The 23,800-nt window shown below is 39.5% G+C and overlaps 1 protein-coding gene across 2 annotated transcripts; it reads left to right on the forward strand.

Moving 5' to 3' along the window:
• Nucleotides 1–221: 221 nt before the first annotated feature.
• LOC309711789 (AP2-associated protein kinase 1-like) lies at nucleotides 222–21,337 on the forward strand. Of its 2 annotated transcripts, none has more exons than XM_082542245.1 (20): nucleotides 222–1,284; nucleotides 2,534–2,652; nucleotides 3,862–3,970; nucleotides 4,221–4,363; nucleotides 5,471–5,592; nucleotides 5,899–5,980; nucleotides 7,240–7,372; nucleotides 7,475–7,578; nucleotides 7,884–7,966; nucleotides 8,120–8,280; nucleotides 8,771–8,892; nucleotides 9,007–9,345; nucleotides 9,616–9,761; nucleotides 9,858–10,033; nucleotides 10,116–10,205; nucleotides 12,076–12,171; nucleotides 13,105–13,212; nucleotides 13,599–13,769; nucleotides 14,865–14,972; nucleotides 19,526–21,337. In XM_082542245.1, the coding sequence occupies exons 1-20, from the start codon at nucleotides 1,122–1,124 to the stop codon at nucleotides 20,203–20,205; spliced, it is 3,255 nt and encodes a 1,084-aa protein (XP_082398371.1). In that variant the 5' UTR covers nucleotides 222–1,121; the 3' UTR covers nucleotides 20,206–21,337. The 2 variants fall into 2 exon arrangements, with proteins under 2 accessions (XP_082398371.1, XP_082398372.1); XM_082542246.1 differs by lacking the exon at nucleotides 19,526–21,337 and adding an exon at nucleotides 15,293–19,517.
• The last annotated feature ends 2,463 nt before the right edge of the window (nucleotides 21,338–23,800 follow it).

Here is a 23,800-nt window from a genome sequence, read left to right on the forward strand (position 1 = left end):
ATGAAATTGAACATACACAACGTAAATTGTAACATAAAATGACATTATTTTTGTCTCCATTGTTTTTTAATTAAACCTATAAAATCGAAAGTAAAACATAAATGCAGAATATGTCTTTATATAATTGAATTTTATTTTATCATTTGGATGCACGCGTGCGAGCGACGTGACGTAATCGCGTCACATGATCACATAAGCTAGGGGGAGGCTGCAGCTGCGCTCTGAACTACAATACCCATAATTCCGTCCGCTCGTCAACAGCAACAGCTAGGATGTTGCGATAACGGTGGAAGCCAAAGATTGCTGTGGTTGCAGAGATTATACCGCTGGGCTGAAACCTCTGTCTACTGTTTTGGTAGATGTCAGAGTCTGTGATTACATATTCGCAGCTATAACTGCGACAGGCGGAGTCTTCAGTCTACTGTCGATTCGACGCTTGTTTGTGTTGATGAGAGGCTTCATCGCGCTAATGCGTTAGCCAACTAAAATCATAGTTTTTATTTATTTATTTATTGTAAATGGAAGCAATTAAATAGCGACACGGTCAGCTAGCTATGTGGCAACAAACGGTCGCTCCACTTGGCTGAGGATGGAAATATTTTTGCTGGCAACGCTGTCAGACAAGTTACACGTCGGTTACATCGCACCCGAAGACATTATCTTCAGAGGATAACCTGGATAACCTTAACGTACACGAAATGTCATAGCGCGTAAGTAGCTAGCATTGAGCTAGCCTAAAAATGGCTGGACGAGATGGAGATGGACCGAATGTTATCGCCGTCAGCAGCAGCCGACCGTGAACAGCTGGATTGATAGCTAAAGAAATACTTTCTCCGGAGATGCTTTAGCCTCCTGGGTGGTGTAATTCACTTACATAACAGTTAGTCGCAACGGCTCTAGCTATCACCAACTGTCTTGATCTGGCAAGCAAATGGGAAATTTGCCACCAGAAACCTGAGTTCTCACAATATTATATATCATAAAGGCATCACTACAGGCTCCACATAGACTCGTTAGGGTTACAGTCTGAGCTGCTTTATTATCTATATCACTGCAATAATTGTGCATACAAGGACCTACAGCTCATCTGAATCCGCAAATACCCCTGTCATTTTGACACCATGAGGAAGTTCTTTGATTCCCGTCGGGAGTTAGTCAGCTCCGGGCCTGGTTCTGGAGGAGGAGGGAGCAGCTCGGGGTCCAGCCACGCAGGCGGCAATTTCATTGGACGAGCCTTTACTGTCGGGCGACACCAAGTCACTGTTGAAGAGATAATTGCTGAAGGTAAGAAAGAGTTGCAAAGACCAGATGATGCCATTTGTTTGTTTGTTTTTGCCCGTTCTCTTGTCTCCTGATATATGATATGTGTCCTGCATGCCCAGTGCATGGGTCGCATAACAGAGATGCAACCTTGTATCATTCCCACAGGGATAATGGAGCTGTGAATCTATGTATTTCAGGTACATAAATGCTAAACATAGGCAAGCTACTTCATCCAAACTGTACTCTGACTAACACACATGCATACAATTTTCTTTTAGCTCTTGTGAATCAGATGAGTGATTCAAGCAGGTGGAGATGTACCTGATGTCAGGCATATGTGTGATTTCTTTGAAATGAAAGGTTTACTGTCAAAGAGATTCTGTATTCAAGGTTTTTGTAAGAACAGCCATTGGCAGGAAAACGTGGAACATCAGGATAATATAATGGGTGCTGTATAAGAAGCCTGAAACCTGACCACTAAAAAGTAGTTTTAACAGTTATGTTAAACCAATACATTTAGTCTGAGTGTGCATTTCTAATGTCCAGTAGCAAGTGAATAGGCTTGTGTGAACATTAGCTGTGTATATTCTGTTGTAATGCTTGCATTAATCTATTCTTAAAGTCTCTTGTCTAACTTAGACACCCCTTTATTCTACCAGGAGCTCTCTGAACCAAAGACTGCACAGTATCTATGCTTTTAATCAGTTCTGTTAGGCTGCCAGCTACACGGCGAGTGCCCAGTCTGCATATAATACAAGAAAACAGTGCAGGACAGCTCATCGCGATGTCAGCTTTTACTGTAGTCACATAGACGCTCCAGACGTGGCTCTAAACCCTCAAACTAGACTGATGCTCTTGCAGATGTATAGTACCATACTGCCATTACACATGATGAGCGAAGGATGCAATGTAAGCTGTGATGTCTGCCTGAAATTGATGACTCCACAGCTAAACTCTGCACAGCAAATTTGTGGTCTGAGCTATACCAGATGGTTAGGCCTCAATGTAGGCCTCTACGTAAACCCCGCAGCAATGACATGACTAATAGATATTATGCTATAAGGCGGTGCCATTTGGTGCTGATTGTGCTTTTTGATGTGAGAATATACATGGATAGAAAGCTCGACAGTTGCTGAAGAATTGAGGCTTAAAAATGAGCACGTCTGCTAAATGTTCAAAATCATGGTATCCTGATAAGGTTCATAAGATTGATGTTTTGATTTTATTTTGAATGCACATTTTAAATGTGTCGTTTCTCTGCATCATGCAGGTGGCTTTGCAATCGTGTTCCTCGTGAAGACAAACCAAGGGGTTCGTTGTGCTCTGAAGAGGATGTACGTCAACAACGAACACGATCTCCAGGTCTGCAAGCGTGAGATTCAAATAATGGTGAGTGACTGAGACTAAACATTTCTCCACAGACTTTCCCTTTAAGCTGTCGTGGTTTGGCATGCTGGGTAAAATCACGTAAGGCAAGCACAAAAAAGTCCTTCAGAAGAAATCCACAGATGCCTCATTCTGTCCAGAATAAGTAAGAGCAATGCACACCCTGCAGCAGGCTTGTTTGGATTGTTCTACCACATTTGCCATCCTAGTACTTAGTGTGCTGTTTTTCGTTTGCCTTTCATGGTTTGATATAAATAACCAGATTAATGGGCTGTTTATTCCTTAATGAATTGTTATTTTCTAAGCATTTATTATTGGTAAGGTATATTAAAAAAAGGATGGGTGTTTGACACATCTCTGATCACATGAAATAACATTGATCTGCATATATCTGCTATAAATATGTTATACATAAAGATGTTTACATTACTCTAAAGTAAAGATTTCTAGGGAATATATATATTTAGTATATAAACAGATATTAATGCCATGGTAGCCTACCACAAAATATGAATAGTCTATTATGGGTCTTGGAAAGTTTGACAGCATTTTTGATGGCTATCCTGTATTTGTCTTTGATGTTAGAGTCTGTATAGTTTTCCGTTCAAGGCAGCACTCCAGAAAGAACCAAGGAAGAAATATATGGCAACAGGTGTTCAAATTATTAAAACATGGCAGATTGTATAATTAAACAAACACTTCATAGAATTATTTTCATCGTTGGCTTTATTTTGCTTCTGAAGCCAACTGACCTGTCTTCCCCATGTGATGTTTGTGTAATGCATGTATGGTCGGAAGGGTAAGACGGCGCTGGCACGGCTGGCAGCCTTAATCCAATTTCCTTCGGGATGAATAAAGTATGATCGATCAATCAATTAATCAATTAACTGACTCCAGTATTCGCTGTGAAGATGGGGCTTCCCCAGCATTCAGGGATTTCGTCACATCTCAGTCTTTCTCGCTTTGTGTCTCGCACACTCTCATTGAGACACACAAACACACTCATACACAAGCAGATGGTGCTTCACCTGGGCTGTACTACTTGACATTTTTTTTTATTACATAATAGAGTTTAGATTTCAGCTCTCCATTGACACTGCCCCTGCAGATGAACGTCTCATACTACATCTCAAAACGCTGACCTTATCGAATGAATGGGTTACTTTCTTTTATAGAAAGAAATGGAAACATTTTGTGTTTGTGTTCTTGCAGAAAGATCTAGTTGGTCACAAGAATATTGTTGGTTATCTGGACTCCAGTATCACAGCTATGGGATCGAGGGACGTATGGGAGGTGCTTATACTAATGGATTACTGCAAGGGTGAGTGCTGAAAGCGAAGTGAAACCTCATGCCTTGATTATTGAAAGAATTTAAATTTCTGTTGGCCTTTCAATTTCAGGATGGATTTGTTAAAGTGCAGTTGTGCTATTAAATGAATCAAAACACGATTACACGATAAGTCTGAAAAAAATTGTGATAGAACATGCAGAAGTTAAGGTAAAATCAAATACTTCTTTAGTTAATTTCCTCTGTTTTTCAATGTGCTGCCTAATTGGATGGTATTTTGCAGGAGGTCAGGTGGTCAATTTGATGAATCAGAGGCTGCAGACTGGTTTCACTGAAGCTGAGGTGCTGCAGATCTTCTGTGACACCTGTGACGCTGTTTCTCGTTTGCACCAACGCAAGACACCTATCATCCACAGAGACCTTAAGGTGACACATTTTGCCACTGACACTCACTCTAAAACTGCAGCAGTTATCTTTTTCTCTGGTTTGTTTGATATTTTTTTTCCACAAATTAACAACTTCCAGTCTCAACTGGAGTCAGGATAACTGCTATTGGCTTTTGCATAAAGTTTTATGCAGTTTTTTTTAACCTTTAAGTTTTTGAACCTTTAAAGCTCAGGGTTGGGTGCACAGAAGCAAAGTCAGTTTAGGCTCTGTCCCAGCTTTTTGAAGTCATATGTGAACAGCCAGTAATTCACTGCTATGTACCCTCTGCTTTAAGAAAGAACAGTTGGCCAACACCTACTGTCAAGATACTCCCATCCTGGCACCGTCCTTATATAAACCACACTAGTGCAGGCAGATTATTTTGTGGAGTGTGCGACATGTCAGAGGAAAATGTGGAAAATGTTCCCTGACTCAAAAGAATTTGGCATTAATGTGAGAAAATGGCCTAGAACAAAGTATAAAAGATTTCAAAGTGGCTGTTTGTTTTAATACAAATATTGATTGATTCAATCATTGGTACACAAGAGAACATGCACAAATATATAGAGCTATTAATATTTTACTCCGTTTTTAAGCACTATGCTGTGAGTTGATTGATAAAGAGAAGAAAAAGGTAGTTTTAAAAATACTTCAAATAACTTCCACTCAGTCAGCAGCTGTCTCATTAGTCTCTGGTTACTGTCACTCAGTAATTATATAGAATTATATGGACTTCAGTGTATTACAGATTTGCTTTTGATTTATTTTTTGTTGTTGTTGTTGTTGTTGTTGTTGTTGTTTTTTAGTGATAAAACCTCAAAAATAATGTGTGACAGAGTCTTTAGAGCATATCGAGAGGAACGTGCAAGTTTTGAATGTGGCTACAATCTGAAAGTCATAATGTGAAGGTGTAGATTATAGATGCAGTGCACCTTTATTATTATTTCAATCTCAGATCTTGCAAGAAACAAAGGCCGTTATTTGACTTGGCAGTGTGGCTCATCGCTTACTGCCAAAATTATTCCTTTCACGATAAAAACCCTGTATTGTCCTCAAAGCAAGCAGCCCTGCACGTCACTGTGTGAGTTACGTCTTGTATGTCTGCAGGTGGAGAACATCCTCCTGCACGATAAGGGTCATTATGTGCTGTGCGACTTTGGTAGCGCCACTGACAAGTTCCAGAGCCCTCAGACTGAAGGAGTGGCTGCTGTGGAGGAAGAGATCAAAAAGTTTGTGCCTCTTTTCATCCTCAACTTTCATTCATTTGCACATTTTCTAGGTAATGTGGCACAGAAACTGACTGCATTTTTAAATTCCTAAGCAGCTTCATTGTTTTGTTTTTTTCTTTATTTTATTATGTTTTTGAACTTTCTCAATATTTCACCGTTGTGTGGAATTGAAAGGTTCTGTTTTTAGGTTTAATTTGTGATATCTGAAAGCAAAACTCATTTGTTTGCATTTATAAGCACATTGTGCTAAGCAAGTTATCTTTTTTCAATACCTCACTAAAAATCTGTAGCTGTCCCTTATTGCAGGTATACCACCTTATCATATCGTGCTCCAGAAATGGTGAACCTCTACAACAATAAGATCATCACCACGAAGGCAGACATCTGGGTGAGTGAAGATTGCAGACTGCTGTGATATTCATGATGCATGGTAGTCGTGATGAGTTAATACATGCAGCATATACTGGTACCTGGTATAAATCTCAACTTAAATGTAATGTTTGGCTTAAACTACAATATTGTGCAAAAGTCTTGAGCCAACCTCTCATTTATTTCTATTTTGCTTCCAAGGAGCCAGACTTTTTTCTTTGTGTGTGAATCATTTAATCGTTTTTTTACTAGCAGCCTGTCACAGAAAACACGTTTGTTTGCAAAACTACCGAAAATAACGCAGTTTCACAGGCATAAAAGAGTAGTTTATGATTCCTGCAGGTCTAAAAAAACTAACTAGAGAAGAGGAACAGTATCTGAAAGACGTGTTCTTAAGAAATAGGGAAAAAAGTTTTAGTTGAAATTATTTACAAAAAGTATGGAAGAGGTCAAGAGAGAGGTACAACAGTGAATGTCTACAGCCATCCGTAAAGCACAGTGGAGAATGTGTTTGGGGTTGAATTTCTGCCAGTGGTGATGGAGATCTTGTCAAAATTGATGGAATTGTAAAATGCAGAAAAATACCATCATATTTTCAATACCATCTGAGTTTAGTCCAATTTCAACTGCTTAAGTTTCTCAGCATGACAGTGATTCCAACCTCACTGCCAACGTAGTAAAAGCATATCTGGTTAAAAACACAATGCAACACTATCAGTCATGGATTGGCCTCCCCAGATCACAGACCTCAACATAATTGAAGCAATGTGAGATCTATCTGACAGAGAACAAAAAAAAGGCAGCCAGCATCCACAGAAGAGCTTTGAATGTCCTTCAAGAAGCCTGGAGAACTGTTCCTGAAGATTACTTAAAGAACTTGACTTCAGACTGTGTTCAAGTGTAAAGCTGGTCATACCAAATATGACCACCTTTGGTTTGAGGCTTGTGTTTTTTCCTTATATACTATATTTCTGTGTATGTTTGCAGTTTCAATAAAGCATCGCACATATTTCTCATTTTCCTAGCAAAATTTTAAAGAAATAAAGGGGTGCTCAAGACCTTTGCACAGTACTGCAAGTTTGACATTATAGCCAAAGATTAAACACGTCTTAAAAACAGAAATATAAAATCTCTAGGTTTGTGAAATAGCTATGATGTTAATACACAAATTTATAGTGCTATCTCAACTGGTGTTTGGATGGGAAATACTTTCTTATCACCATATTTGATGAATTATCCTCCTCTCTTCTCGGGCATGCATGTGGTTGTCTTCTCCAGGCACTGGGCTGTTTGCTGTACAAGCTGTGCTTCTTCACTTTGCCCTTTGGTGAAAGCCAGGTGGCCATCTGTGATGGCAGTTTCACTATTCCAGATAATTCCCGTTACTCTTATGATCTTCACTGCCTCATTCGTTAGTACCGCTTACATTTCAGAAGCATAAATTTCATATCTACTAACAGACTGGTGTCTACCTTGTTGAGACTTTCATTTTTATGTACACGGTATGTTTCAGGGTACACGCTGGAGCCAGATCCAGACAAGAGACCAGATATCTACCAGGTGTCCTATTTTGCTTTCAAACTAGCTCAGCGGACGTGCCCTGTTCAAAATGTGAAGGTCAGTGCCTCTTGGCACCAGAAGTAGTCAAAATATTTGGATTTGCTTGACTTTGTCTCATCGAGACTCTGCTATGGGTTCTCTGCCTGACCTACATATGGATACAGGCCAGTTGTCACGCTGTGGGAGGAAGATAAGCTTGGATTCTTTATTTTCATAGAGTGTAAAATACTTGTTAGTCCTGATGATATTTTAGTTAAAAAAAACTTTTTTGTGTGTGAAACATTGATTTTCTCATTGCAGATCTCTTTGTAAAATCTGTGCAGACTTCATTGTAAAGCCTTTCCTTTTTTTTCATAAACAAGAATTCTCCGATTCCTTCCAAACTTCCTGAGCCAGTCAAAGCTAGCGAGGCTGCGGCAGCAAAGAAGAGCCAGGCTAAGCCCAGGCAAGCATGACCTGCTTTCACTGTGTTACCATTAAAGCTGTAGTAACGTAGAAGTAATTAGGTATCATCTGTATTCTGATACTCATTAAAAAATTATGTTAACACTGTTTGCCATGATTAACAAGAAGGCCAACATCCTCCCTTTGTTGCCAGACTGACAGATCCAATTCCCACCACTGAAACCTCCATCACCCCTCGCCAGAGGCCCAAAGCAGTCCACACCCAGCCTGCTGCTGGCATCTTACCCATCCAGCCTGCTGCTCTGACCCCTCGCAAGCGGGCTAATCTCCCTGTTGGTGCAGCACAGCCTGTGGGTACGTACAGCACTCTGTCCTTATTTTCCTGTCTGTCACAGGAAAAGAAAACCAGTCTTTTGAATAAGGATGAGAATAAATACAGGGATGTCTCTAATCCTTTGTGTGCACGTTGAATACCTCAATTCTCAACAAGAACAGCTCAAATAAACAGGTGAAGACTCATGCAAATTAAAGTTATCTAACCAAAACCCCAAAGTGATTATGAAATGAATTTCTCTGCTTTCACTTATAACAATGCTTCAGGTACTGTAGGTTCTTTTTTGTGTGATGAATCACTTTGATGTGTTTGCGTTTAATAGACTGTTTAATTCACTTTAATGCATTTTGATGAGCGTTATATCGTTTTTTTGTTGTTGTTGTTTTTAAATTCAAATAAACTTGTTTGTGTTGCTTCACATTAGGTCTTTTGAGCATCTGTGCAAGTATTCAGATCAAATTGTCTCCACTGACTGTAGAGTAATGCGCTCTTTTGTGTTTTTGTCTGCAGGAGTCAGTTTAGATCTCTCTCAGCCAGCTGCAGCTCTTCAGTCACAGAAGGCTCAGGCTTCAGCTCTGCCTCTCATTCAGTCACAAAATAATTCAAATCAGACTGCAGCTCTACAGAAGCAGGTTCACTGACCATTGTGTCTTCTTTAACAAAACAGATTATAAGTTGCTTTTATTTGCAGATCTACTGTTTTTGAGTGACAGTTCCTTTCAAATGTTAAAATCTTTGCATGTTAGGCTGTGCAGCCAGCTCCAGCTGCAGAGACAGCAGCACCAGCAGCAGTGGCATCACCGGTGACCAAAGCTGACATCCAACCACAAGCACAGCCAACAGTACAGCAACAGACTACACCCACCTCTGTTGTGAGCTCAGCCTCCCAACAAGGAGCACAGACCCCATCCAGCCCAGCCCCGCCTCAGCGCCCAGCTCGTCGTAAGCAGGCCAGCCTGGCTCAACAGCCAGAGGCGCAGCCTTCCCCCAGCAAGCCTGCAGTATCTCAGCAGCAGATAACTCAACCGTCAGCTACCCAGGCTCAGCCTGGCGCTACTGAGAGCAGCCAAAAACCAGCTGAGACAGTAAGTGGCTTGCTGGCAAACATCTAGCTTCAAACAATGCCTAAATACCAGCACTGCAGAGCTGTCAACGTCATCCTTTTCCCCTTAATCTACGTGTGGCATGTCCTGATCTAAAGTGTTTCTCTGTCTCATCAACCAGAGTCAGTTCAAAATGTGAACAAATGTGTTGTTTTTTTATATTCTTCCTCTTGTGAACACAATTAGCTGTCTTTCTAAATTAAATAGTTGTTGATTTTTGATATTTTGGCTTCCTTTGCCTCTTTTGATCAGACCCCACCTGCTACTCCAAAGACAACTGAAGAACTAAACCACCAACGCACACCGAGTGACGCCACAGCTCCTGCTGTTTCTGCAGTTCCAGAGAGCGACTCCTCACAGCAGCCACAGGGAGCTAATGAAGAAGCAGCTCTCAATCAGTAAGTGTCACATTTTCTTCAATAATATTCAACTACAGCTTCTCCTATTTGGTTTATTTATGAGGTTTTGCTGCTGTTGTTGATGTTTACTTTCAGATCACTTCCGTCTCAGCCAAATCTTAGTGATGCAGTACAGGACCAAAGTAAAAATGTTCCTGCTTCTGGTGCCACCACAAACACCCCTACACAGCCAGCGTGGAACCCCTTTGATGATGACAACTTCTCCAATCTCACTGCTGAGGAGTTTACAAGTGATGCCAAAAAGGCTAATGGTAACATCTGCATGCTAATGTTCATGTGCAGTATTTTTAAAATAGGATAAACAGTGAATGACAGAGACTCTCCTTTTATCAGACCTAACCCCAGATACTGAAACAACTGCTTCAGAAGAGTTGATACCAGGCCTTCAGGCCTCAGCTGTTGATACCACCCCACAGGAAACTGGTATGTGAGTTTTTACACATAGGATAGGATAATTCACATAGTTTTTCTTCTGTGTGGTCTAAGTCAACGGTCCCCAACCTTTTTTGCGCCACTGACTGGTTTATGTCCGACAATATTTTCATGGACTGGTCTTTAAGGTGTCGCGGATAGATACAACAAAATAAAACCAATGCCGGTACCAAAAAAAAAGATTTATTCATAACACACGGGAAAAGACCCAGGGAAACCAAGTTAACGATAAAAACAATAAAAAAAAAATTAACGCCTGAAAACCATGAATTTCATACCCGAGCCTCAACTCTCGCAGCCGGTACTGGTCCGTGACCCCGGGGGTTGGGGAAAGCTGGTCTAAGTGATCCTTGATTGATTACATTTACTATTATAATCGAAACTGTGATTATAAAAATGCAAAAAATATAAGCATGTAATAAACTAATGAAACAAGTAGATACAAAATATGAAGGTGATCTTGTCAAACTAAAATGATCTCATTGTACTTTAATGCTATCCTTAATAAATATAACAGTATCAGGAAGTTTAGGAACAAGAGACTCTACAATAATACAGAGAAAACCCCAACAATCAGAAAACCCCATATAAGCCTTAACTTAGAGACAGTGGGAAGGAAAAACTTCCTTTTAACAGGAAGAAACCTCCAGCAGAGCCAGCCTCAGGGAGAGGCAGCCATCTACTGCCACTCAGTAAGGGGTGAGGGGAGGGAGACAGGACAAAAGAGACACTGAGGAGAAGAGCTAGTGTGAATAAATGAATCTTGATAATTAATCTTATGATTGTTATCATATCATCTAACACTAGCATGAGTTTATTAAGACCGCTGTAGATGATATTTACTGTTATCTATACTATGTTTTTTTCCCTCCTTTTGTTCCACATGAAGCTCAGCACTATAAAATCTGGAGGAGAAACTTTAAAAGTAAACCTCTTAATGCGCCTAATCCTATAATCTGATAGCTTTAATGAGCTTTGGAAAACAACAGGGCTGCACTGTAGTGTGTGTTAAACTGGTAACTAAGCTATGCTGGCTCTCTTTTAACTTGGCTCAATCACTGTAGTTAACTATCCTGCAAACCTGACCAGCTCCAGTGCAGAGTTTTGGTTTTAAAATCAGCTGTGCTCATTTTATTTCAACGTCTTCACTAAATCGTCCCTGGTGATATTCTTTTTTTTCTTTTATATAGATTTCCAGCTGATAGAATATGTTGTATATAAATACCTTGGCCGTTACAGTTACATGAACTGTGTAACTGTCACTTCGCTACGGGAAAGCGTTCAGCTGATGATGTGGAAAATGTATAAGTGTTGTTGTATTTTGTCTGAAAGTCTGTTGCAAACTATGTTTGAAAATAAACATCACAGATTAGATAACTGATTAGTCAGGTGGTATTTATGAAAGAGAAATAGCTGTGAATTAATATCACCAACAACTGTCATGATTTCCACATGTCCTTCATTATGGGATAAACAACAAAATAACAGAATCAAAACGATGTAAAGACGACTCATTCATCGATGAGATGTTCAGACCTGACCTGAAACAAATATTTATTTTATTATGAAATAGTTTTCTAAAGCACCGCTGATCATCTAAAGGACACTTTTACTTCATGAGACAAGTCAATTGTTTTTTAATTGTGAAACGAATAAACAGGTATTGCACTTAGTGAGGTTAGGTAAGTTCATTAGCCTCAGTTTTAAAGCATGGTTGTTGGATCTGCTTTTGAATCAAATTTGCACTGGAGCATAATCAGGCTGTTTTCCTTTTGTATTTTTAGTGTAATTTTCCAACCTTATGTCATGGATTATAAATCTGTCCTTTATGACACCTCTCTACACCTCCTCTGCTTTCTAGTTGAAAGACCAACATCCATTCTTGATGTGGAATCAGGAGCCTCGCTGCTGGCTGTCCCTGATCCTTTCCATACCCTTGAGCTGTCAGATGCACCAGGTAAATGCCTGTCTTTGTGGATTAGTATACTGCTTGCATATGTGTGAACTGTTATTTCTAAATTTCCTGATTTGTTTTAAGTAGCGAGCCCATTCTTCGCCACACATGCCGATGCCTTTTGCAATATTAAAGAAAATCAGATCAGCATCAGGCTTACCTGGTAGCATACGTTCCAGCAATAGTTCTTGCTAGGCATGATGTTCTCAGGTTGTGTGTCCATCTATGCCCTTCTCCTGAACCCAGTAACAGGAAATGGTTTTTAATTTTTGCACAACAAAACACTTTAGCATTATATTATCCAAATATATTGTTTAACAAAATTATTAGACCACCACCACAGGAAAGGTTTATGCCCCAGCTGCCCTAAATTAGCAGTATTGGTAATTACCAAATCATCTTTTATGTTTCTGTAATAGTTACACCAGTATATATACAAGCTCACTAATATATGCCTAAATGTATTTATTGATGTTAGTATGAATTTACAAATTTATTGTTTTACACAAAAAGAGAAAAAAATAGTCCATTATTATTTTTTGATTAAGATGCCAAATTACAGTTATTTACTTAGGGCAGCGATTTCTAGCCTGCCTGCTTAGCCCTGTACTGGACTCCGACTGTTGTTAGCCCAACCTACTGCTTTTGAATGTAAGGACAGGGTAAGAAGGTTGCAGAACAGAGCTATACCCCCAGACAGAAATTACAAACTGGAACTGAATGGAATCCTTGAAAGTTTTAAGTTCGAGCAGGCTACTTGGTGAAGGTATGCAAGCTTCTTTTATCAGTAAATTCTTCAGTTTAGACAACATTGAACTCCGGGCAATGTTTTGAGCTTTGTGTGAATGCCTGTGACTTAACATCTTTACATTTTTGACACAGTTGTGCTTAAATATGTCTCATTTGTCTCCCTCTTATCTTTCCACTGGGTTTTAGAGAAACTGATTGAAGGACTCAAATCTCCAGACACATCTTCACTCATGCTTCCTGACCTCCTGTCATTATCCGATCCTTTTGGTGGGAATGTGGAAGAGTCTGCAAAAGGTGTGTGTGTGTGTGTGTGTGTGTGTGTGTGTGTGTGTGTGTGTGTGTGTGTGTGTGTGTTCAAGTTTCTGTGTTTAAAAATGCATCAAATACATGGAAAGGTTTAAAAAAAAAAAAAAAAAAAGCAATTAAGGCGTTTCAGATATTATAGTGTAACGCTATTTATAGTTTTCCTTTCCATTATTTAAAAAACCCTATAAATAAGAAGAGAGAAGTTTATTTATATTTACCTTTGTGTATAACTTCACACTTGGCTCTTTTAATGTTTGAAAGTAGTAGAAGAAACCTCACTGACAGGCTGTGCATTCATCTGTTTACTTGTTGTCAGTGAAAATTCAACCATAAGAAGACCTCTTCCTTTGTCCACCTGTCCTGACTTGTCTCAGATCCTCTCACGGCAGACGACTCTCTCCTGGGCTGCTCTCTGATCTCTGGTCCATCTGCCCCCCTGGCAGCAAGCAGTGCAACTTCCTCTGTGTCTTCTGCTCCCACTTCTGCTGCCTCTGCTTTGGATGATTTCAGCCTGTTGTCTGGAGACTCCATACAGCCTAAAGCAGGTAAGGAACTCTGCCAGGGCTGAACTGAAAGCAGCATTACCTATGACCTGCCTACCGTGATCTTTGACAGAAACTTTCCTGTATTGTGGGTAGCGGTGTTTTCCTTAGAGACATAGCACCAACGATGTTCTTTACCATCTCAGTCATGCAGCAGACTGAGCTCTGCTGTCGAACACTAGCTGGGGAGCAGAAACCGACATCTGTTGTCAGCTACAGTTTTGAAGACTGAAGACAATATCAGCACCTAACCAGTGAAAGTGAGATGTGCAGTTGTAGTTCAGTGCTGCAGCCTCTTCAGTTAATTATCCTGCAAGCTTTGGAATTACCACAAAGGTGCATGTTTGGTCTTATTTTTGTTGGCTAATTAAGAATGACACTTTAGCAGAAAAGCTAATGTGGATGTTGCAGCAGGCTGTTGTCTGGCTCCATGTAGCCTTCTGCTGTGCCTCTGTGTGGAAAAAGGGGAGGCATTGAAACCAAATGATCAAAGAAATCCTCACCAAGTGGAGTTGGTTTTCTGATTCACCATTCAGAAAAAAGACATTTTCACCACTGAGTGGCATCAGAAGCACGGCTTAACAAAACCATTTTCATTCAAAATGTTCTCGACTGGCCTCATGTGTTTTTTGTTTTGTTTAGTTTTTTTCCTGTTTGTGTGTCTTGTGTTTCACTTAATCTTTAAAAGTTAAAAATGAAGGCAAAGTAATTAATCTGTGGAAGTGTTCTCTATGTCACAAAGTGAGAGCTGTACAGCTGTGGTTTAGTTTTTCGCTTCTCGGCTGGTGAACAAAAGTCTTTGACTGTCGTTGACAGTGCCAGCTTCAAATCACAGCCTGACTGTGCACCAGCTGCATGAAAACAATAACTACAGGCCTCTCCTCATAGCATCTTATCAAACAGGCTTTGTGCAGCAGATACGTTTTTGGAGTAATGGCTGGGTTTTTTTGTCTTTTTTAGAACATTTTTATTGTAATGAGGAACAATAAGCAGCAGCTACACTATAAAGCCCTTATAAAATTGTTTTCCTTAGAGCTACCTCTAGTTTCACTTCAAAGGTTTTCTTTTTTGGGATTATTTGGCTTTTATTTTGTGCAGACTCGTCTCTCCTGATCTCAGACTTTGAGTCCCAGCAACCCAGCGCAGAGGCTGGTACAGAGGATGAGTTTGACCCTATTCCCGTCACAGGCCGAAAGAATTCCCAAGGTATGTCTTTATACTCTCCTCTAGGAAGCACTGGATGGGAAAGATGGTTCCAGAAAAAAATGAATCGCAGTGATATTTACTGAGACGCAGACCAGCTAGCTGTATTATTCTACATGCTCAGTCAAAGTAATGTTTGAAAACCTGTAGAAGGAAATGGGTAAATTCAGCCCTCTCTTTCTCTTTTCTCTTTCTTGACCTCTCTCCCCCTTGCTTTGATTGCTTTATGTGACTCCCGCTCCTGCGCCCCTCCTCACCTCTGTTTGCTTGTATCCGTCTCGACCCCTTTGCCTCCCTCCCCTCCTTTTTTGTCTCTCGGCCAGTTTCAGGAGGCCACTCGCGCAGTAACAGTGGCGGCTCTGAATCCAGCCTTCCCAGCTTGGCCCGCTCCCTGCTGCTGGTGGACCAGCTCATCGACTTGTAGGCACTCTCCCCCCCCATAGAAGCTGTAACACTGGATTATAGACTGGCATAGCATAACAGCGATCAACACTGTTGTCATAGCTAGCTTCCTGCACCCCTTGGCTGTCATCAGCATTGTAGTTGCTGCAGTAGAAATCACCTTTCAGTGCTTTTTTCCATTCCTGTCCTTTCCACCATATCGATCCAATCATCTGGCCTATCTTGACTTCTCATCTCTCACCTTCACCGTCATGTTTTATCTCCTTGCATCATGTATTGTGCATTCTGGAAGAGTGGCCAATACGCAAACGTATCATCATCATACTTTCTAAAGATGAACCATTACACCATTTCTGTCAATCAGGATATAATACAGCTGTCCAGTTTGTCTGAAAAACACTGCATTATTCCTTATAGCAAACTATAGAAGATCATTGTTGTAATGTATAATAAGCATAGTTCTAAGTGGTTGTAGTTATAATCGTGCGCAAGTGAATTTGTCGTCGTTTGCCTTTTTAAATTCTCCTCCCCAGATTTATTTGCACATTTTAATGAAAAAAAACATGCAGAAAAAAAATTGAGTGACCATTTATTCAAATGAGGTTTATTCCTGTAAAAGCCAAACTTCTTTGAAACTTAGTCATGTAGCCTGATTTGCACAGTTGCAGAAACGTTACCTCTGTCAGAGCTGTAGGAAGGAATAGCTTAAAAATTTAAAGCTGCTATAGATTAGGCTGAGAAACATTAAACGGTGTTACAATCTGGAAACCAGACAGCCATAACCTCAGTGAAGTGCCATAAAATAATAATAATAATAATAATAATAATAATAATAAAAGAAGCAAACTGCTGGATTTCTGAAAGCAAAATGACAACGTCACCACAAAACTGAACTACTAGCAAAATACAGTATGTCCAACCACGCAGTGAGAGCCAGCACGCTTTCTTTTATGCTCTTATTTTGAGCTTCTTCGTATTTCTTTTTTTTTTTTTACTTTCGTCCTCAAGGCAGGCAATAGATAGGGTTGGAATTAAAAATGATGAAACGGGGTCATTTATCTGTGTTAATAGCAGCGTGCCATATCGATAGTAATGCATGACAATAATTTGAAAAATCAGCAGTAATAGGATATAAAGTAGCAGTTATATATAGGCAGAGCATACATGACTATTCATATCATTTCTTGGCACTAACGCATCATTTCACAAATTATTTTCACATTAGCATATTCATTCCACATTGTGCAATTCCTTCTGCATTCCTTATGTTTGTTTACTCCTAATTTGTGTAAATAGATATCTGCAAATCCCTGCAGGCTCCTATCCAGACCGTATATTATATGAAGTCATTGTCATAAAGCTTTACTTGTGGAAAACATATTGCTTTACTTGTGAAATCTCTCTCTCCCTGTTAATACATGTTAATATTATAGCGTGTTAGAGAATGAATGTAAGAAATAAATATTAGTCTATAATACAAAATATATCTATGATTCTTAACACCATAATCATTCAATAATATTGAAGAATATATATAAATATCTCATTCCTCTTTGTGGAATTATGTGTTAAGGAAGTTTTTTTCTTTCTTTCTTGGTTCTATCTACTCAATAATTGTCAGTACATTGAAAATGTATAGATGATAACCCTAGTCTGTTCAGTCTGAAAGGCCAGACTGAATCCTATGTCTTATTCTATCTTCGTGAAATGAAAGTGAGCCTGTGTTCTGTTTGTTTACATGAACTGATGAAGGATTATATTTTTATTCAGAACAGTCTTCTTCAGAGCGGGAGTTGATGCGCTTCATTTGAAATTGTGCTTTTAAAGTCGTTTCTTTTTCTTTTCTTTTTTTCTTTTTGTTTTTGTTGCTTAGCCGGTTTTAGTGGTCACAGGATTCATATCAAAAAGCATGGCAGTGTTGTTGAATGTTACGTTCATGTGTGTTGGTATACAGTGTTATGACGTGTGTGTGTGCGTGGAGTCCAAATTGTTGGCTGTGTTTTTTCCAGTAGCCTGTTTGTGTTGATGTTTGCTGCAAATATGACGACGGTCACGTCTCCTCTGAAAGCACAGGCCCCGACCCTCCTCCCATTCTAAATTCTCTCAGGTAGTCAGAGCTACATTGCTCTCTCCGAGAGCTGGAAATGTACAGTATTGGCTTACTGCTCCCTGTCTCGTTGTCCTCTCGAGGTCTGCTCTCCGTATTGCAGTTATTGAATTACAGATGTGAAACGTGTGAGGGGCTCTGTGAAGTGTGGAGAGGTCTACTCTGCCAGTCTGCCAGTCTTTCAGTGAACATACTGCACTCCTGCTGTAGCTGTGGTTCAATTATCAGACAGCATCGCTGTCATGAGTTAGAAAGGATCAGCTCTGTAGTCAGCAATATTGATGTGTCCGTAGGATCCGATGAAGATACTTGCTTCCGTGTACCTTTTACTCGTTAAAAAGTTATTTTGTAAAGGACACTCTAAATGTCCTGATATGTTTGTGCAAGATCTAATAAGAAGACCAGAAGTTTCATGCTAGCAGGTTTAATTACGTACACTATATCGGCTCCTGTGTTATTTCAGTTTATCTGTCTCTGCCCCCAAAATTGGAAGTGTTTTGAGTACATCAAATTTTTGGTCCTCATAAATCTGCAGGAAAAAAGAGGTGGAGGAAGCTGTTTTAAAAGCAGGCGTAATGACTGCAGGTCAGCTTGTGTTTTTGAGCATCCTCTTTACGATCCTTCCACTGAACAGCTCAGTCTTTTGCAGTCACTGTTTGAACCTATGCAACTCCCGAGCTTTCTCCCTGTAGCTGCCAGTGTGCCGTTGAAATCAGTGGGAAGACACAAAAAAAAAGCCAATCGAGACGATTCCTTGATGTGAAACAGAAGCCCCTCTTTTATTTTGTTCTTCTTTTTTTGGTCATTTGTTTGTTTTCTCCTCTCTTGTTTTTGCCAAAAGTGGCCACTGCCCATTACCTGATATTACTGAGTGTTTTGAGACGCCTCCTGTCATTAGGGCCCAATCCCGCGTCAGAGCTGTGATATTGTGTGCTCCTTCTATTTTTGTGAGATAACTAAAGAATTATAAAGGGATGGCAAATAAAGTACAAATGTGAATGTCAGCTTGTCGAGTATTGATTCTATGCTAATTGTGTAAGTGGTTTATAAAGACTACATTGTTTATTTATCCTGATATTTCTATTTTTGCTCAACTTTTTTTTGTTTGCTATAATGATATCTACCTGAAGTAAAGGCTTCGAATAGGATTTTGTATGTAAATAATCTATTAAATGTGATGTTATTATGTAGGAGGATAGGTTTAAAGCATTAATAAGAATCTCCCTGGGAAACACCTTACCTCTACTCAGGTAAGCCGAAACAGCAGCTTCATGCTCGATTTAATTCTAATTTAATTTAATTTGTCTATTTTTTTGAATTTTTTTTTTCTTACGCCACGTTTTCTGTGTTGGTATTGAGGCAGTTTAATAGCTCCATTATTTGTTTTTTCAGTTAATATTTTTATATGCATGCTTTTAAAGGAAACTTTTTTTTTTTTTTTTTTTTAGTCTAACATCATCATGGAGGTTTTCAATTACATAATTATTAATGTAATCATCCATCTTTAATCAATAATGAATTTTAAAGGAGCAATTAAACAGCAACAGTTACTCCTTCATACACTGTATTACATAATTCCAGTTATTCGTGATACAGGTCTGACAGATCACGCTGGCATAGCTGAACATTTTTGTGCCCCAGCACATTTTCCTAACAAGTTTTTGACTTTTAACATGCATCAGATAACTCAGTGTACATTCATTTAATAAAAAAAACTTTGAATTAGAATTCATTTTATGAATGCCTGGCCACTGTGATTTGCACCAAAGCAGGTGAAAAGATATCCTTGAAGTTTAACTAAAGTTTGTGTTAAACTAATGATCAACCGTTTCCTTGATTTTTTTTTTTTTTTTTTCTCAGTGTATGTTGCACCATTTTGACAATACTATGATTTTTGTCACAAGGAGCAGTTTACTTGATTCTTTTTAAATTAAGCATCAATTTCTTTTCAATATAAAAATAATAAGAAAAGAAATGTCACTGTGTTGAAAAGCTCTCGTGCATCATTCTCCCTAGGTGACCTTTCTCGTGTCTCTTCCTCATACAGACCTGCAGAGGGAGCCGAACAGCAATGAGCTGCGAGCCGCCTGGACAGCAGCTTCTGTGCAGCTCGCAGAGGAAAAACAAAAGCTGAGAGTCCAGCAGAGGACTGCATCATGTGTCTATGATAAACACATGTTGCTGACAGATGAATGGTACAGTCAACACCATACCAGACAAACTCCTCGCACCAGTCTTCATTTCACACTATTAGACCAAGAATCCCAATTCCAGCCTCCAGACAGCCAGTTTACCTCTGATGTCTTCCAGCTGGCCCCTTTTAAGACTCCAGCAAAAGAAACTAAGGTGGCGTCTCATAAACCTGTTGAGGTGTCTGATGTTTTCCTCCAGGCCCCGTTTGGAAAGAGGCAGGAAACCACCAAAGAAGTTCCTATCAACACTTGTGTATTTAAGTCTGGTGCACAGCAAATCCAAGCCAGCAAACCGCGTCATTCAGCTAGAACGCCATTTTCTCACGTTTTTCAGAGTAGACGAGCGGCTCCAGAGACGCCTTTGCTTCAGCAGCCGGTGGCCGTGCACCGGGTCGTCTCCAGGATCGGTCAGCAAGCCGCCGTAGGCTCAGTAGCTGTGGGGCCGTTACATTCCTGGACCATAGGGGGTAGAGCTCTTGATGACCCGTTTACCGCTGCACCATTTCAACCAAGATGTTCTCAGGAGAAACCCTGATTATATAATCATCTTTAAAAAAAACAAAAAAAACAATTAGGAGCTTTTTTCTTTTTTTTTTGCAAGTAATGAAGAAGCCAACATATAGTTCAGTGGCAGTATTACTTAAATCTCTGGTGTAATTTTACTTTTGAGATTATTGTTGGCTATTTAAAATAATTGAAGTAATCCTTAAACCAGTTCATGTTAAAACTTGATGTTCTACCTCAGCCATGAGATCCGTCTTCAGTCTGAGAACCGCAGTGCATCACATCAGCACTTTACAAATAGTTTGAGCTTTGGCTAAAATGGTCATCGTTCATGGATCTGTCACTGACAAAAGTTAATTTAAGTTTTTTAAGGAAATCCCTCCATGTGTCACATTTTGAAAGGAAAGAAAATCATGAGCATTCTAGCATTATAGAAAACACAAACAACTTCGATCTAATACAGTAGGTGCTGTAATTGTGAGTAGTTGTGTTTATAATGTTGTTGCGGTTTCCTCCTTAGTTCACATTTAGAATACAGATTGTGCCTTTGTTTTCCAAAATGACTCAAAGCTGGTCGACAAACTGACTTAGTGTTCCCACTGACACCAAATCTTTTGCTATAAACCAAAGAAATTCTACAAAACTAAATGTTTCTTCATATTTGCTGCTTTCAAATGAACCGAGTTAAAGCATTGTAGATTTACTAAACCTGCAGCTGTACGTTATTCAGAATAAAGTTCCCAAAGAATGAATTGATTACTCACAAGCTACCCCTGTTGTTCCCAGTTAGTTCCCACTAACTGCTGTCATTATAGCACAGCCAATTTTACAAGCTCCTTATAATGATCTTTAAAGAAGTTATATATCATATCTGTTAGTTTAAATCATTGGCGTTTTATGTGTTTGTAGAAACTCTTAGAAAAACCAAGTTCATTTCCAATAAACTGCTACTTCAGTGAGTTTTTTTTTTATGGTTTACAAGAATTTGTTTCCAGTTTTGCTTCACACTTTGGCAAAGATGTGGACTTTTTTATAAACCATACTGCCTTTGCTGGAAAAGTATTTTGTTCATGCGTAGTATTTTTTTGAATCTATACTATCTGATTATTAATACTGGACTTTAGGAAATATCACCAGTGAAAATAAATGAATTATGAACACAATGGAGATCTTTTTATTCACTGCTTTGACAAACAATGGTCACATTTCTGTTCTGAATGTGTTGTAAGAGACATAAGCTGAAACTATTAAGTTTTTTGTCTGACTCTGTTTGGATCGTCCAGATTTTGAAGATTAACCTCTAAAGATTTATATAGCTGAAGGGAAATAGATAAGCACGAGAGATTTATTATAAATTAGCTCAAGGCTGTGTGTAAGCTGCACCGTGGCTCATAAATCTGCATGACTGGGGGTGATTAAGCTGCCTGAAGACACTCACTGCCATTGTTTGTGCAGCCAAGGTAAACAGTAGCACTAGCAAACCTCAGCAAAAGCATAGTACTCCATTTATTTTGACTGTTTTTAAAGGTATGGGGGAGAAAGAGCTGCACAAACACTGCTGCTCCTTCTCGCATTGATGGCGTAGGTTAATAAAAGAAGACAAACACTCTCCCCTGTATAGCTGCAAACTGAATGAATCTTTTTCTTGCTTTCATGTGAATTCTTTGCCAGCATTAGGATACATAAACACCTTCTTCCACATCTCCAGGTCATAATGGTTATATTTTGCTTTCACTTCGGCAGTTTGCTGCCTTTAATCCCACTGCTGCCTCTGCTTCTGGAAGTTTTCTTTGACACGCCTCCATGAGCTCACCGCTCACAGGACTGCAAGTCCGCCTGCGCGTGTCTGCGAAAGCATTTCCTACTGGTGAAAAAAACTGAACAAAAACACATGGAAAAGTTACATTAGGATTTATTTTAGGAGATCTGAGTTTAATGAAAATCAGCTGACCGGCTGCTCTGGATTGTTACATAATGCATTTTCCCCTGTCTTTTGTTATAGAGAGCCACATCTCACCCGAAAAGCATATCGCTGAAAATGTGTTGTAATATGGTTTAACCTATCGCAACGATATACACGAACTTGCCATTTTATTAGGCACACTGAATAAACAAAAGTCAGCCAATCACGTGGCAGCAGCCCAACGCATTTAGGCACGTAGACATGATTAAGATGATCTGCTGATGTTCAAAGTGAGCAGAGCAGAGTGATGTAAGTGACTTTGAACGTGGCATGGTTGTTGGTTCCAGACAGGCTGGTCTGAGTATTTCAGAAAGTGCTGATCTGCTGGGATTTTCCCACACAACCATCTCTAGGGTTTACAGAGAACAGTCCAAAAAAGACTAAATATCTAGCAGTTCCCCGCCACTATAACTCAAATAATCACTTTAGAATCAAGGTATGCAGAAGAGCACCTCTGAACACACTGCGTGCCACTCCTGTCAACTAAGAACAGGAAACTGAGGCTATACAGTTCACACTAACCACAAAAATTCACCAAAATTGGACAGCAAAATGTTGCCACCCTGACGAGTCTTCATTTCTTCTGCAACATTCATACGGTAGGGTTAGAGGTTTATGTAAATAACATGAACGCGTGCATCAATGCATCCGTGCATCCTGCCTGTATCATTACTTCAAGCTGGTGGTGGTGATGTGATGGTGTTGGTAATATTTTCTTGGACCACGTTGGGCACCGTAGTAAAAATCAGGCATATTTAAAAAACACCACAGCCTTTTTGAGTAATGCTGCTGACTCCATCCCTTTATGATCACAGTATATCCATCTTCTGATGGCTTCTTCCAATAGGGTGGATGTGCAGTCAACAAGCCGTGTGATGCTATCGTGTCAGTATGGACCAAAATCATGAGGAGTGTTTCCAGCAGCTTGTGAATCTATGCCAGAAAAAATTAATGGGGGTCCAACCCAGTACTAGCAAGCTGTACCCTAATAAAGTGGTTGTGATTATATGTTCTGGTTTTGTAGTTTATTATAAATCCTTTCAGTAACTTATATATGCATGTATGTATATGTCCACATTTCAGCTGTAGGTGTTTTCCCACTGAAGCACAGCAGTAAAGTCCATCTGCCTCTTTTACTTCCCCATTCCCACTGACTTCCATACATGGAAAAATTGGGCATTTTCTTTTTTTTTCTTTCTTTCTTTCTTTTTTCTTTTTTTTTTACAAGGATTAAGAATCACTTCAGGCAGCTCACTTCCTCCGCTTCAAAGCTCATGGAGCCACTCAGAAAAGAAACCTTATTTTGATCTTTTCCACTTTTTCAGTCTTGCAGTCCTGAGCAAATGAGTATAGTTTTGTCCTCTGAAGTGACAGTAGATAAAAGATAATTGATATTTTTAATTCATTTTTGTTTTTTATTCGAGTGTCCCTAATAAAATTGCATGTAATATACAGGTAGTTTTGAAGGCACATATTTCAGGTGTGGATTTGGGGATCTCGCTGAGTCATAACAAGCGATTCATAAGATGACTTTCTTTTAATATATATATGCTATGATACTAGTAGCTGTCTTCTCTCCACTGTGACAAGCCAAAATCTGTTTAGGCTTAACAAGTGCACACATTTATCGGGTTACGTGGTGATACTGAACATTACACACATC

This window comes from Aulonocara stuartgranti (genome assembly GCF_965226115.1).
Source record: "Aulonocara stuartgranti genome assembly, chromosome: 7".
Taxonomy (NCBI): domain Eukaryota; kingdom Metazoa; phylum Chordata; class Actinopteri; order Cichliformes; family Cichlidae; genus Aulonocara; species Aulonocara stuartgranti.

Coding starts and splice junctions, on each gene's coding strand:
- LOC309711789 (XM_082542245.1), top strand. CDS start 1,122: ATGAGGAAGTTCTTTGATTCCCGTCGGGAGTTAGTCAGCTCCGGGCCT. Junction 3,971..4,220: donor ACTAATGGATTACTGCAAGG/GTGAGTGCTGAA, acceptor GGTATTTTGCAG/GAGGTCAGGTGGTCAATTTG. Junction 8,281..8,770: donor TGGTGCAGCACAGCCTGTGG/GTACGTACAGCA, acceptor TTTTGTCTGCAG/GAGTCAGTTTAGATCTCTCT.